This window comes from Saccopteryx bilineata, chromosome 9 (assembly GCF_036850765.1).
Source record: "Saccopteryx bilineata isolate mSacBil1 chromosome 9, mSacBil1_pri_phased_curated, whole genome shotgun sequence".
NCBI classification, from domain to species: domain Eukaryota; kingdom Metazoa; phylum Chordata; class Mammalia; order Chiroptera; family Emballonuridae; genus Saccopteryx; species Saccopteryx bilineata.
Genome location: NC_089498.1, coordinates 89871993 through 89888695, shown reverse-complemented (window position 1 = coordinate 89888695; position 16703 = coordinate 89871993). Strand labels below are relative to the sequence as shown.

General features: G+C 39.8%; 1 protein-coding gene across 2 annotated transcripts in view; it reads left to right on the top strand.

Annotated features, from left to right (window-relative positions):
• The window catches only part of WAPL (WAPL cohesin release factor), a 95942-nt gene extending 80523 nt beyond the window's left edge, over positions 1 to 15419 (top strand). For both annotated transcript variants that reach the window (XM_066242087.1, XM_066242086.1), the window contains exons 13-19: positions 1322 to 1497; positions 1815 to 1930; positions 2320 to 2484; positions 5994 to 6201; positions 8582 to 8670; positions 12683 to 12778; positions 13096 to 15419. In XM_066242087.1, coding sequence (XP_066098184.1) covers positions 1322 to 1497; positions 1815 to 1930; positions 2320 to 2484; positions 5994 to 6201; positions 8582 to 8670; positions 12683 to 12778; positions 13096 to 13161 — 916 coding nt within the window. In that variant the 3' untranslated portion in view covers positions 13162 to 15419. The remainder of the gene's footprint in view (positions 1 to 1321; positions 1498 to 1814; positions 1931 to 2319; positions 2485 to 5993; positions 6202 to 8581; positions 8671 to 12682; positions 12779 to 13095) is intronic.
• Positions 15420 to 16703: the final 1284 nt, after the last annotated feature.

Genomic DNA, 16703 nt, shown 5'->3' with positions numbered 1-16703 from the left:
TCGTGTTGAGTCCATTTTCAAATTGCCCCCCTTAACTATCGAATTGCCCCCCTGTGGGGCGTGGGCCCCACGTTGAGAAACACTGTTCTAAAATGAGGTGTTTACTGTGACAGGTTTTAGCTTTTTTGTTGTAACTAGGAACTTTGCATCAAATGTCTTAGAAGTAGCAGTAGTGATCAGAGTTGGGTATTTGTGAAAGATCACTCACCTGGTTTTTTAAACATTTTCATAAAACACCGATAAATGCAGGAATTAAGGGTTTCGTATAGTGTATACTACCTGACAAATCAGCTGACAGAGTCAGTTTATATCATCTCTCCAAGACTTTTTTTAATGGACTTGGTGATTTAAAGAGAGTCTTCAGAAATACCAGACCTGCTTAAGCATTACATTTTCCTGTTATTTTGGGTAGCATCTTGAGAGTCCTTGAGTGCAGCTGAGACCTTGATGTGTGCCAGGAGACATATCAGTTAAATGACCTCCTGTCATTTGCTCTAATGTTTATGAAGCATTTAATACCCATATATACAACAAGGTTATTAGGCAGTATTAATATAAATAATATTATCTACCTGCTAAGAGCATGCATTCTAAATGAAAAACATCTAAATGAAGTTCAGAAGTGTCTAATGTTAGCTCTTTAAAATTTTATCCTGTTTGGGGAGGGGTTATGGTAGGTAATTCAGTTGTGTTGGAGAGATTGGTCAAATGGGGGACAGCTGTAGGTCGACAGAATAAAACTTCTGTATTGAGTTTAATTAGGTCTGGGAAAATTTTAATTATCAAAATTACTTAAAGTAAGTCAAATGTAGCAGCTAGTGTGATACCAGACATACCATATTTCCCCATGTATAAGACAATCTCATGTATAAGACACACTTTAATTTGGGGGCCTGAAACTTTAAAAAAATCTATTACATAAAGTTATTGAACTCAAGTTTTATTCATCATAAAATTCATACAACTCATCACTGTCAAAACTCCCATCCATTAGCTTGTCCTCATCTGTGTCTGATGACGAATCACTGTCTTCTTTTATTGCCTTGTCCTCAGTTCCATCTATGACATTTGAAATGTCACAACCACTGTATAAGACGCACTCAGTTTTTAAACCCCAGATTTTTCTAAAAAGGGTATGTCTTGTACATGGGGAAATATGGTACTTGGTACATGATTGAATAGTCAATACATTATAACTTTGGGAACAGAAAAATAATTTTGCAGCATTTATGACAGATTTGAAACATTAAGGTTCAGTGAAGTAGAAATTTTTAGTATATTGTTGTTCAGCATAATAGTCTACATTTTGTTTTCTCTTAAGAGCATTGCAGCATTGTGAAGAATTGATTCAGCGGTATAACCGTGCTGAGAACAGTATATGTTTCTCTGATAGCACGCCTCTGCCTCAGCAGAGCGTAACTAACCACGTGGGCAAAGCAGTGGAAGACTGCATGCGGGCCATCATTGGGGTGCTGCTTAATTTAACCAATGATAATGGTAAGTAGTGTTTCTGCATATATGTTCAGGGAAGGATTGTATATTTACATGTAAAAACAAGTTATTTCCCTTGTTTCTTCTTGATGTCGTGATTTTTTTAAAAATTACTATTATGTAATTCACTTATACATGTATAGATTTAACTGCTTTTAGTTTTTAGAACCAGCCTAGTAGCTTGGCTTGGAAATACTACAATCAACAATGTATTTCAGTAAAGAAATAGTTACACATTTTTAACTTTTAATGTTCTTGTTAATATATTGCTTATTGTCACAAAGAAGAATCAGTAATTTTCACACTCATACTTTCTATTTTAGAGTGGGGCAGCACCAAAACAGGAGAACAAGATGGCTTGATTGGCACAGCAATGAGCTGTGTGCTTCAGGTTCCAAAGTACCTACCTCAGGAGCAGAGATTTGATATTCGAGTGCTGGTGAGTCGATGTGACTGTTTCAGAAATGAGTATTTGATTCATTAAATACTTGATTGACAATAAAAGCTTTATCCTAGCTTTGGGGTTAGAACTGATTGTTTGCAATATTGTGGTTTTCAGTAGACTCCTTATGAACATGATCTTACTGTACAAAAGTGAGATGTGGAGGACTTTATATACAAATAATAAATATAAGAACTGGAAGTGGTGATTTTGAAAAGTGGTAAAATCATTCTTTGGGAAGAACGTTATCTTACATACTAGTTTTTAACCATTTTGTGGATGGTAGGACACTGATTAGTTTCTTTTTGCCAATAAAAGTTATGTATATTGTGTTCATTTGCTTTTAATTGTCACCTGTAGTAATATGCATGTTTTAATTTTTGTAGGGCCTAGGTCTGCTGATAAACCTAGTAGAGTATAGCGCTCGGAATCGGCACTGTCTTGTCAACATGGAGACATCGTGTTCTTTTGATTCTTCCTTCTGTAGTGGAGAAGGAGATGATAGTTTAAGGATAGCTGGACAAGTTCATGCTGTTCAGGCTTTAGTGCAGGTAAGCAACAGCCTTGGCTGGATAGAGTCTTGGTTGGTTAGAGAGCATCATCCAGAAGCACAGGGGTTGCTGGTTCGATGCCGATCAGGGCACATAAAGGAGCAGATCGATGTTCCTGTCTCTCTCTCATCATTTGCACCTTCTCTTCCCCTCCCCTCCTCTCTCCATTCAACCCCACCCCCCCTTTGCTCACTCTCATTCTGTTCTCACCAGTTCAGTGAGAGGTGCACTGGGTTAGAATGAATATGCTTCCTTATTTTTACTCTGCGGACTGTCTTTAACTATTGTAATCACTTAGGCATTGTTAGCAAAAAGCATTAACAAGGCATATTTGTTTATGAGTCAAAAATAGATAACAAATTAGGATTCAATCTCCAGCACCATCTCATCCAGTGTAAGTCCTCCAGCATTTACCTAATAGTTTGATTTGTTCCTGAGACTGTGTGTACCTAAATATTGGGCTATACTTTTTGAAGTATGTCTGGGAATTGTGTCAGTATATTTGAAATTGAGCCTGGGCTGTGGTGGTGCAGTGAATAAAGCATTGACCCGGAATGCTGAGGTCGCCAGTTCAAAGTCCTGGGCTTGCCCTGTCAAGGCACATAGGAGAAGTAGCAAGTTAATGCTTCCCGCTCCTCCCTTCTTCTCACTCTCTCTCTTCCTCCCACCCTCCCTCCTTTTCTCTTCTTCCCTCCCTCTCTTTCATTCCCTCTCTCCCTCTCCTGTTTCTGAAATCAGTAAATAAAAATCTTTAAAAAATTAAGTTGTGGTCCCTAACTCACCCCACCCCAATCACCAGACATACACTTCCTCTCCCTTCCATTTATACTTCACACACAAAAAAACTGAGTTCTTGTTTTATGACAATGGTGGGCCTTACAATTATTACTTTTTGCCAGTCTCATAGTTCTAGCTGCCTCAGTCATTTCCTTAAATGACAGTATTTGTATGTATGTATTCAGAAGTGATAATGAACCATTCTTTACATTGTTTCTGAAGCCTCTGTCTACCTGTTAACACTTTTGGCCTTTTTGTAACTAACAGTGCTTGAACTATGTCTTCAAAAAGTAATCTATAACAACTCGATCTTTTCCTGAACTGCAGTTAGTTAGCCCCTCAGTCTCATCTCAGACATTTTGATCTCAAGACTTTCTTATACTTAAATATTATTGGAGACTCCAAAGATCTTTTGCTTATGTGTGGTCTATCTTTCCATACTTACTGAATTAGAAATCAAAACTGAGACAGTTGTGAAACACAGGCATCCATTCCACTAACCGTTTGAGCAATAGTATAACCAATCACATGGTGTGTGTGTTCTAGAAACTGCTGTACGGTCATGAGAAAATGAAAGAAGTCATTTGATCTGCTAATATAATTATGAACTCAGTTGTGACCTCTAGAATACCAGAAAGGAACTTGGGGATCCTTAGAGATTCTCAAACCAATTTTATAAAATACTGTTTTTTAGCCTTGGCCAGGTTGCTCAGTGGATGAAGTATTGACCCAGCTCACCAGTGTTGTGGGTTTCATCCCTAGTCATGGCACACATGAGAAGCAATAAATGATTACACAACTAAAGGGAACAACTAAGTAGAATGGAGAGTTGATGCTTCTTCCCTCCCTTCTCCAATCAATGGAAAGAAAAATCTGCTTTATATAAAATACTTAAATTTTAATTTTTTAACGATAGTAATTTTTTTTTTTTAAACAGGGACAGAGAGAGAGAGTCAGAGAGAGGGATAGATACAGACAGACAGGAACAGAGAGAGATGAGAAGCATCAATCATCAGTTTTTCGTTGCAACACCTTAGTTGTTCATTGACTGCATTCTCGTATGTGCCTTGACCGTGGCACTACAGCAGACCAAGTAACCCCTTGCTGGAGCCAGCGACCTTGGATCCAAGCTGGTGAGCTTTGCTCAAACCAGATGAGCCCGCGCTCAAGTTCGCGACCTCAGGGCCTTGAACCTGAGTCCTCTGCATCCCAGTCCGACACTCTATCCACTGCGCCACTGCCTGGTCAGGCATGGTATTAAATTTTATATAATACTTTTCTATATATAATACTAAACAAAACTTTGAGATCAGTTAGTTGTCTTTAGTAACTCAGGGTTTTCCCCAAATCGTATTAGTAAGTTAAATAGTTTTTGTATGTTCAGCATGGCACCACCCTAGGGAAAATAAAGTGGAGAAAGGAGTTTAGTGTATTCTCTTTTGACTTTCAGAGTTTTCACTGTGTACTTCCAGTGACAATTGCCCTTCCACTTTTAGTAAGATTAGTTGAGTTCCAGTTCTGGGTCTTTTCTCTGAGACATTTTGCTTTTTACTGGTTTTTGTTTATTTTACTCTTTTTTTTTTTTTTTTTAAGATACCATGTTGCCTTTGCCCAGTATTACGTAGTTTTATTCAGTGTTGTTCTTTCTTTTCAGTTAATTCATTTATTCTGCTTGGGTCTTAAAATTTTTATTCAAGTTTGTGGGTGTTTTGCTTGAATTTTTGTTTGAGTTTTTTTGTCAGTATTATCCAAATTAAAGGAAAGTGTTGAGACTATCATTCTTACAGACAGAATGCCTTTATCATTAGTAGATACTTTTAATTTGATTGACTGAATCCCAGCAGCATTTATGCTTTTTTATTTTGGCCTTCATAGACTGTAGAGCAAGGATGGTCAATTCGAGCAAGGGCTTTTATTCATATTATTCATACTTAACCTTTTTATCAGACAACATGATTCATGGGGTTAGTGATATTTAGAAATACAACTTGGCCCTGGCCAGTGCCTCAGTGGGTAGAAAATCAGCCCAGCGTATGGATGTCCCAGGTTTGATTTCTGGTTAGGACACACAGGAGAAGTGACCATCTGCTTATCTACCCTTCCCTGTCTTCTTTTTTGTTGTTGTTGCATTTTTTCTGAAGCTGGAAACGGAGGTAGTCAGACAGACTCCCGCATGCACCCGGCATGCCCACCAGGGGCGTCGCTCTGTTGCATCCAGAGCCATTCTCGAGCCTGAGACAGAGGCCACAGAGCCATCCTCAGTGTCCGGGCCATCTTTGTTCCAATGGAGCCTCGGCTGCGGGAGGGGAAGAGAGAGACAGAGAGGAAGGAGAGGGGAAGGGTTGGAGAAGCAGATGGGTGCTTCTCCTGTGTGCCCTGGCTGGGAATCAAACCCAGGACTCCTGCATGCCAAGCTGACGCTCTACCACTGAGCCAACCAGCCAGGGCCCCTTCCCGGTCTTCTTTATCTTTCTCTTCCCCTCCCGCAGCCAGGGCTCCATTGGAGCAAAGTTGGCCAGGGCACTGAGAACAGCTGCATGGCCTCCACCTCAGGCACTAGATTGGCTCCGGTTGCAATAGAGCAACACCCCAGATGGGAAGAGCATCGCCCCCTAGTGGGCATGCCAGATGGATCCCAGTCGAGGCACTGCCTCACTATCCCCTCCTCAGAACTTTGTATTTGGGTACATATATGTTGGTTGTGATCTCTTTTCAATGATATTTTTTGTCAGCTATTCCTTGAACGAGAGCGAGCAGCCCAATTGGCAGAAAGTAAAACAGATGAGTTGATCAAAGATGCTCCCACCACTCAGCATGATAAGAGTGGAGAGTGGCAAGAAACAAGTGGAGAAATACAGTGGGTGTCAACTGAAAGGACTGATGGTACAGAAGAGAAACATAAGAAGGAGGACGATGATGAAGAACTTGACCTCAATAAAGGTATGTTTATTTTGAGTGGTATATTCAAATTGAAAATAATTGCTTACTTTTTTTTCTCCAGACCATACCTTTAATTAATTAATTGTTAAAATTATTTTATTTTTTACAGTAACAGAGGGAGGGATAGATAGGGACAGACAGACAGGAACGGAGAGAGATAAGAAGCATCAATCATCAGTTTTTCATTGCGACGCCTTAGTTGTTCATTGATTGCTTTCTCATATGTGCCTTGACTGGGAGGCTACAGCAGACCGAGTAACTCCTTGCTCAAGCCAGTGACCTTGGGCCCAAGCTGGTGAGCCTTGCTCAAACCAGATGAGCCTGTGCTTAAGCTGGCGACCTCGGGGTCTTGAACATGGGTCCTCCGCATCCCGGTTCAACACTCTATCCACTGCGCCACACCGGGTCAGTCTTAATTTCTGCGTTGTCATAATCTGTTACTTAATGTTTTATGGTCTCTGTAGTTCAGTGCACACAAGCTTTGATACCTCAGTGCCCAGTGCCCATAGGAGTTCTTCCCTAGCTTCCTGGCAGTGAGGAGGCACCTGTGCAGTGCAGGCAAGATCTGACTTTCCTTGCTGGCCCGGCCTTACTTACCTTTACCTGTAAGGAGAAGCAGCTGAACAATGACCCTAAACTGTTACAGTTTTTAAAATTTGAGATTCTTTTATCAGCCTCACTTTATAAACTGAGATCTATTGTGGTGAACTATAGTCATTGTTTTCAGATGGTATGTAGTTGGTGGAGAACACAGTAAGGAATATACTGAAGGTAATGTCTTCACTAATCAGACAGTATCTACTGTATTAGGAACTGATACTTGATGCATGTAAGTTCTGTAAAACAGCCATTTTTAATTTCATGTCGCTCAAGTTATATAATTTAAGTAATAAAGTTATCTTCACTCAGCTAGGAATCAGGCGCCAACAATGTGTGATTCTGAGTCTAGTCTTTCTCTTATGCCCACTGCTCCCCAAATCTAATGTTAGTAGTTCTGATACTGTAAGAACTTGGTTTTCACATTTACTAAGTTTTGCTCTTTTCTTTGGCATGATGTTTTTGGTTGCTTGGCAGCAATTTTAAATAGCCTAATTTGGATAAGTATCAACATGCTAGGGCTGCCATAACAAAGTACCATAGACTGAGAGGCTTCAGCAACAGAATGTATTTTCTCTTGGTCCCGGAGGGTCAGGTGGCATCAGGGTGGCGTCTGCTGAAACCTCCCCTTTGGCTTGTAGATGACCGCTTCACCCTGTGTCTCTCCATATCTGTTGTCTTTGTGTTGTTTTTATAATCTCTCCTTATGTGGACAGTAATCAGATTAGGGCCTACCCTAATGACCACATTTAAATTAGCTGCCTTTTTCATTAAACACGCTATGTCCAAATGCAGTCATATCCTGATGTCAACATCAAATTCACCTCATAAACAAGTTCAATTCATCCTTTTAAAGTAAACAATTGAGTACTTTTCAGTATATTTACAAGGTTATACAGTCATCACCACTAACTTCAGAACATTTTCTTCATCCCCAAAATAAACCCCATGAACAGCCACTACCCCTTATTCTCCTTTCCATAGCAGAAATTACCAACCCACTTTGGTCTCTGGGTTTGTGTCTTCTGGAATAATACAATATGGCCCTTTGTCACTGGCTTCTTTCACTTAGCCTAATGTGTACGGTATTCATCATCTTAGAGCATATGCCAGTTCTTGACTTTTATAGCCAAGTAATAGTTCATTGTACGTATAATATATACCACATTTTGTTTAGTCATCAGTTGATGGACATTTGGGTTTGTGTCTACCTTTGGCTGTTATGAATAATGCTGCTGTGAATATTCATGTAAAAGTTTTTGTGTGACCATATATTTTCAGTTCTCTTGGGTATATACCCAAGTATGGAATTGCTGGATTATTTGTTAATTCTATGGTTAATATTTTAAGGAACTGCCAAATTGTTTTCCATAGTGGCTTCACCATTTTAATTTCCTACCAGCAGCAGCACTTAAGGCAGCGGTTCTCAACCTGTGAGCCGTGACCCACAGGTTGAGAACCACTGCTCTTAAGTTTTAGCTGCTATTGCTGGTTATTTTGTCATTTCTGATTATAATATTATATCTAAGAAACCATTCTTAATGTAACAAAATTTAGTCTTGTGTTTTCTTCTAAGGGTTTTATGGTTTTAGCTCTTATGTGATCTTCTATTACCTTATAGCTTCCATTTGAGTTATTTTTTTCGTTAATTTGTGTGGATATCCCATTTTTATAGCATCGTTTACCAATATTTAACATTTTGAAGAAAGATAACTAACAGAGTTGTTAGTTTCTTGGGTTTTTATTTGTTGATACACTGTTACTGTTTCTTGTTTATTCTCAGCCCTTCAGCATGCTGGCAAACACATGGAGGACTGCATTGTGGCCTCTTACACAGCTCTGCTGCTAGGCTGTCTCTGTCAGGAGAGTCCAGTAAGTAACAGTTTGTTGTTGCTTTTATATGTGCTAAAAAGATTCTATTATGACATTGCCTTAGTGTTTAAAACTTTCATATATTTGGTGAACTTTTAAGGATTTTTCCATTCCGGTTTACATTCAGTATTATTTTGTATTAGTTTCAAGTGCACAGTGGTTAGACAGTCACATACTTTACTAAGTGTTCCAGTATTTCCAGTGCCCACCTGGCACCAGTTAGCACATTGTTATTGACTATATTCCTTATGCTCTATGTCACATTCCTGTGACTATTTTGAGTATTTGGTGAATTTGTAAAAGGACATACCAAAGTAAGAGTATATTTGGTTAGTAAGAAAGTTCTTGACTAATGGATGATGAATGGGTTCACATGCCTTTGGGTGAAGAGAGCATAGCCTGTGCTCAGCTAGCTTCAGTGCAGAAGTGCAGCCTTAGTGATGTCCAGGACTCAGATCTGTCGCTAAACTCCACTGTCCCCTGCACGCTGCCTCTGCGAGCTTGCCTTACGGCCCTGTGCTGACCTAGCTACATCTGGCAGAAAGAGGTGGCCTCTTCCTATAGATTTCCTGTAAGTGCAGTGCTTTTCCCCTCGACTCCTTTCTACCAGCTATATCAAGCAGACTCCTCTTCATCTTGGCCAGTGTGACTCACATGCTTTCATTTGAACTACTCACTGGCCAGAAAAATGGGGCTGTGTAAGATTTAGATCATTGTGATTTAACTACAGGAAGTATGAGTGTCCAGACAGCTTTGTGCCAAGAAAGCACAGAAGTGGATGGTTCTGGCCTTTGGGACAGTTTATTTTAAAATGGGGGACACATGGAGTTCTTGGGTTTGTTTTCTTTTTTTTTTTATTTTTTAAGGGAAGGTACCAGGGGAAGACTCAGAGTTTAAAATGAAAGGGAGGTATTTTTAGGAGCCAGGACATTCGGGAGGCGAGACAGTAGAGCTGTATTGTGTGGTGAGAAGGTTCGTGTCTCTCTCTGAGCCAGGAAGAGGAAGGGCTCTGTCAGGAGAGACACTCCCTCTGGGGTCTGTGCAGCCACCAGCACTATTTGATTTCACTGCCGAGTTGTATGCATTGCCTCTCCCCACGTCCCTGTAGCCATTTGTCTGTCTTTTCCCTGTTTACACTGCAGTCAAGGCTGTGATCTGCATGCACACTAGACCACATCGTGGTGGTCCTTGGTGACACCACTGCTTTTAGGATCAAGAACACACTTCTTCTCATCATAGCTCTGGGGGTCCTGAAAGATCTTCATTCCCTTTCTGTGAATATCCTCAGCTCACCCTTTACTCATCCTAGTTTCAGTCATGTTCTTTCTTAAATAATGGTTCTTAAAATTAACTTGTTTTATTACCTCATGTGGTTTATCTGTGGCATCTTTCCTATTCATTTTCTCGCTGTCTCTAAAGAGATGATAAGGTCTCTTTGTTGTGGGGAATGTTGTGAGTTAATAGAGCCAGATGTTTTTGATGCCTTGGGGATCATTATGATTAACCCAAAAAAGCAAACTGGTACCACAAAATGTGAAGCAGATTGATTTGCCAGTATGTTAAGTGGAAGAGAGACAAGAAAGTAGATAGTTGTTTATAGTGAATACTGCTTTGTGGTGAAGGGTCATTTTCCATTGCTTACCAGGCATCTGGTGCCTGCAGTGTTCTTGCAGGTCTACCTGCCCTTCCTGCTCTCTTGGCTCTCCATTCCTGCAGTTTTGCACACTGCCACCATAGCTGCTTCCTTAAGAGCACATATGACTCTGACTCCTCTTACTAGTCCTTCTTACTCACCATCATTTAGGGAATAATGACTATGTTTACTGCTACAAGACACCCCAAACTTAAAACTGCTTCTCCAGTTTTTCAGTCTGGTGCACCCCTTGGGCACTTGACATTTCCCAGACAAACCTTGCTGTCTCACTCCTCTTCTTTCTGTACCCATACATTGCCCTGATCACCACTGTCCTAGCATCTCTCTTCCCTAGGAACTGCTTAAAGACATGCTTACACCCAGCTTTCCTTTCACTCTGTAGGTAACCATAGCCATTACTCTTAATATTCTCCATTTTCTATATTTTTTAAACATTTAGTAAAATCTCATAATTGTTCTAGCTACAGAATTTGTGCTGGGGACCAACGGTGGCTCTTGGTGGGGAGGTTCACTAGAATATGGATGATTGATACTGCATGCCTCGGCAATGGTGATTTTAGCAACATTTTATTAAGATCTTTTCTGAAACGATTTGTACCATTATTTTGTGTATTTATACTGTTATTTTGTTTCTTTATATAATTTCAAAAGTACCCGGATGGAAGCATAAAAAAGGGAGGGGTGGCAGATTTTCTAAGAGAGTAATTTTAGTCTCCTTTCCTGCCCCCACCAACAAAACTTAACCCAGTGTTGCTCCTGCCCCTGCACACCTCCCACTCCCCACCCCAACCTCAGGAGAGCTGTTCCTTCTGTGCTTTTTTTTTTTATTATTATAAAAAGCTCTTTTAAGAAAAGCTTTTCCTTTCATTCTTTATGAACTTTTAAAGCATTTTAAAGATATATTGAAATAGAGCAGGTTTTATCCCCACAAAGAAGATTTTTTTCTTATCATTAAGTATGAATTTTAAATAGATTCTTGGCCTGTGGTTTATAGTCATCAGCTCATTCAACTTTAAAACCTTTCTCATCTCCCAGTAGCTTTTCTGGAACTGCTGCCTTGAGTTTTTCCAGTTCACACTTGGGCTTCTTCCACACAGAGACATTGTGCGGCAGGTACACAGGTTGGCAAACCTTTCTGTGTCTTTCCCAGAGCTCTCTGGGACCAACCTACTGGCCATTTCTTTAAGGTCATTTGTCTGCACCTGTCAGGTCACGATTTCTATCATCATCTCCTAGATCTGGTGCACCTGTTGATACTGAGCATAAGAGGTCTTCTGAATCTGGTTGTTGAGTTTTTTAGTAAAACCAATGGAATAGATGAAGCAAATAACCGTGGGTAGTCTTGACATCGTGAGCTTCAGTCATGGTCTACCATTTTTAATCATGGGGAGCACATTTTGTCATGAGTAACTTCCATGCCATAGAAATTAGGCATTTTTTGTTCTGAATATCCTCAGTAATTAGCTTGAATTTTCTAAATGCAACTTCATCATATTGTAGATCAGCTAGGCTCACTTCAGAAACATGAGCCTTGAGACCATCAGGTACAATTTTGATTCCTTGCATTCTCATGACCAGTGTTTTTCTAGGGTTTCTAATAATGACCAAAGCTGGTCCTTTCACATCATACTAATAATTCTTAGAAAGTGGATCAACCACTTTCTTGGCTCCCTTTCTTGTTGCCTTCCATAAGGCTCTTGTTCTTGCCTACTGCCGTGCTGGTGCTCAGAGAGCCAAAGGGTGAAATGGAGCAGGTATATTTTTCTTATAACAGATTGGTTTCTATATAGTTTGGCTGCCTCTTGCTAACAGTGAAGGGAAACACCTTAATCTCTCCTGGCTTACTGACACTCTCCCCCTCATAGATCATACTAGATTTCCTTCAGAAAGATCTAGTTAATTTTTATCCCACATAATTAGTTAAATTTACCCGTGGAACAGGAGGAATTTTCTCTGTGATCTTTTCTTTTTCTTTTTATTCCATAAGCAGCTCTGAGTATATTCTGAAGTGTAACATTTTAAATCTGCCCTCCTCCTTTTCTAACACAAGCCTCCCCCTCCCCCCAATGTGCACATGCTCAGCAGCACTTTCTGTGCATTTACAAGAGTAAATACGCACACATACATTCATTTTGTGGCCTTTACTAGCTTAAACTTTGCCCTTTGTTTCTGTGGATAGGATGGGGTAGGAAGTGGGAACACACATACACGCAGAGGTGAGTATGGAAAAGGAAATTGCATATTAACCAGGGAGTTCAGGGACCCTGGAGAGAACATGTGCCAAAAACCACCAACACAGAGCAGGATGCCCACTCCATGTTCTGCCACCTGACTGGGATTTCTTTGCTGTTTCCTCAGATCAATGTGACCACTGTGCGGGAGTATCTCCCTGAAGGGGACTTCTCAATAATGACAGAGATGCTCAAAAAATTCTTGAGCTTTATGAATCTTACTGTAAGTAGCTTCTATTGCAGCTTCTGGGGTTTTAAATGTAAGTGTTTAACACATGAATGACAGTAGAAATAAAAATACTGTGACCATAGTGAGTGGAAGGAAAACAGGATCTTCTTTCAGTAAGTGTGCCCTATTTCTTTTTTAAAGTAATTATTTTGACCAAATTATTATCAAAGCCACAATTCAATCTCTGTGTTTTGATTCATAATGTTGAGTTTAGTCAAGCTAAAGAATTTATGCTTTGATCAAATAGTTTTTAAACTTTATAAAACATTAATTGTTACTTCCTCTCTCCCCACCCACCCTCCTCCTTTCAGTGTGCTGTTGGAACCACAGGCCAGAAGTCTATCTCTAGAGTGATTGAGTACTTGGAACACTGCTAGCTGCTTCACCTTTGCTTCAGGTGCTTGGTAATGCCGGAGTGACTCTTAGACAAAGAAAAGTCATGAAAGAAGTCCTTGAAGATACACCAAGAACATTCATCAGTGTCATTCATGTTTGGATTTTGAAGGCCTCCTGATTTCTTCGTCATGCATTCTGCATTTGCTAGATGACAGTTACTGCACCAATCTGCAACTATCAAAAATGAGGGGAAGGTTCAGGCTGTTAATCCCATGCAGTATTTAAGTACACTTACTTTGGCAGAGTTTATACTCTCCCTTGTCCTCTTGCTTTCCTCTGGGCAAGTTGAAGGGGAAACTTGTGCTGCTGTTAGTGCAACTGCTGTGTATGTTGAGCCACTGTTGTCATGCCAGCCAGGTGCAAAGGCAGCTTAGCTACTGAGGCAACGAATGTTCGGAGGACATTCTAGACAACAGCTTAGTTCCTTTTTTCAGGCTCATTTGCTTTTGCTCTTTTGTTGAATGATTCCAATCGTAAATAAAGCTTTTAATAATTTGTGAATTTTTTCTTGTTGTTCCCTGAACTACTGTCTATATTTAAAATTAGATGGAATCCAAAGACACAAGGGATTAGTATCATATTTTTTATTCTTGATTTGATATGGGTTCTCAGATTGTTGTTCACTCTTCAGACCGTGACCATGTTCATTATGCTACCATAGTGAGTCATAACTGTAGGCGCAAGAAAACTCACAGTATAGGGGACGATGACATAGATGATGTGCCCAGTTAGAGGATGAAGCAAAACAGACAAACCCAGGGTAGTTTACACTTACTGTTAGGGGAGGCTCTTGAAACATTATGAAGTTTTGAGGAAGGACTCTCTAGATATATTTTCTAATGTTCAGTACAATAATTATAAGGAAGCTAAAACACCAATGTGGAATTCATGTTTCCAGATGACGTGTATATTCTTCTATAGAGTGACAGGATCAAATGCATAAGCGCAAAGCCTTAAATAGCTGGTGTAGAAAGATCCTTTTCTTTTTCCATTCAGAGTCTTAGTTCATAGAGCAGTGTGCTGTTTGGAAAGCAGTCATGGAACACATACAACACTATCCTTAATTTCACAACATTGCAAGATTTTTCTTGTGTTACTGTTCAGACCACTAGTTATACATTTTTTCTTTATCAGACCCAAATGTAGGCTTTTCAGAGATCTATTTCATTAATATTTTTAAATATCTTTCAGGTAGTTACATCGCTTCTTCATTGAATTTGTAAAACTTGAAGCCATAAAAATATTAAGTTTGGTGTGTACTGGGGAAAATAGCTAAAAGTCTAATTTTTACTTCTTTAGACTTTGTTATTTCCTTGTATAAAGTGACAAATCGGGGCTCTTGTATCAGTGCCAGCTGTAATGTTTTTTAATGCAGTGGCTGCCTTCTAATGTCTTCCTATTTTTGATAATGCAGATTGCTGGGAAATCTATAAGGAAGTAACTGGTTCCAGGCAAATTGTTTTCTTCTTTGTCCTGCCTACCCAGACCCCACCCATCACCTGAGAGCATAGTATGCCAGTGTAACTTGGAAAACACTTAGTTTGTATTTGCCCTGAGTATAAAAGCTAGCTTAGCAAACTATTTTAAAAGCATATTGGTAAATGATATTCATAAAAATGAATTAGATATATTTTGTTTAATTATTGTAAAATATGTTGATATTTATTAATCATTGATATAGGAGAAGGAACAGATTTTTGGTAAAATGGACTTGTGGAAGGTGGTAAGAAATAGCAAACATTTGGATGAGAACAATCAGGGCGAACTACATTTTTCTGTTACACTGGTAATCATTGGAGAATTGATTTACCTCAGTGTTTAACAGTTTTTTGTTTTGTTATTTAAATAATAACTAATTGTCGAGCACTGATAAGAGATGCAGATTTTGGTGGGGGTGGGGTGGGGGAGAAATCACCTCACCAACTGCAGTGCATTTATGTGTTGAACCCTCAGAGAACTCTGCATTTTAGGGTACTTGAGGCTGACTTAAAAATTAAAATTTTAAAGTAACCTTTTTTTCCATTGTAAATATTTGTGTAAATACAACCAATTGGAAATTAGACAGTAGAGTACTTTTCTGAATCCAATCTTATTTTTATTTTATACAGTATTTCTCAGCTGTGATCTTTGGAGCAAAAGCCAACGGCAGGAAAAAAATAGTTTGTACCAGTTTCATGAAGTATGTCTTTGGGTTTTTGTAAATAATTTTAACTCAAATAAAATTGCTACTTTCAATACATATGTTGTCTTTAACAAATCTATTTTTGGAGCAAGAAGTCATACAAACTTCATAAAGCTGACCGATGGGAAACAGCAGTTTGTCACTGTAAAGCCAGTAGCCACAGCCACCATCACAGCCTCCTGGCCCATGCAGGTTCACATTAGATTCTGACAGTAATGAAACAACAGAGCCAAGAACTGATGGGCCATTACCTTTAATCCTAGCTTGTACCCTGTGGGCAAGTAAAAACACACATTGGGCTCCAAAACCCACTTATTCAGTGCTCACAAAGCTACTGACTTATCCAAGTTTCCTGGAATCAAAGGTTTCTAGCTCACCAGCCTTATTCACCTCTATTCCCCATCTCCTTCTCTCCGCACAAACTGGCTTCTTGAGCATTCTACCATCTTGGCTGCCTCTCCTCTCCTCCACGTGACCTCTCCCTGCTCTCCTTTCTCTGCTCTCTCCTCTAATGCTAATCTCAGGAACCAAGAGAGAGCAAGCTCCCAGTCTGTCCCACTTTATAGTGTAGAAACCAAAACCTTTAATCCAATATACAAACAAGGAAGTCTCTGATACAGTCATTTATCCGAGGCATAATGGGATTCCTCATGAGAGTGCACCACCCAACATCAAAAAGGGTGGGAAAGGCTTAGTCCCAAAACCAAACCCCAGGCTACAAGGATCCTGCCAGCCCACAGCTGCCCCCAACACACATTAATATAATCATGTCCGTCCCAAGCGAGAAGGGCAACCAATACCATCACGTGGGCAACAGGCTTCCACGTGGGCAGCGCCATCTTTTTTTTAATTTTTATTTTAATGGGGTGACTGATAAATTAGGGTACATATGTTCAGAGAAAACATCTCTACGTTATTTTGACATTTGATTATGTTTCATTCCCATCACCCAAAGTCCAATTGTCTTCCGTCACCTAACTGGTTTTCTTTGTGCCCCTCCCCTCCCCCAAACCCCTCACTCCCCTCCCCCTCCCACCCCATAACCCCAACACTCTTGTCCATGTCTCTGAGTCTCATTCTTATGACCCACCTCTGTATGGAATCATACAGTTCTTAGTTTTTTTCTGATTTACTTATTTCTCTCAGTATAATGTTATCAAGGTCCATCCATGTTGTTGTAAATGATCCAGTGTCATCATTTCTTATGGCAGAGTAGTATTCCATAGGATATATGTACCAAAGCTTTTTAATCCACTCGTCCTCTGACGGACACTTGGGCTGTTTCCAGATCTTTGCTATTGTGAACAATGCCATAAACATGGGGGTGCATTTCTTTTCAAA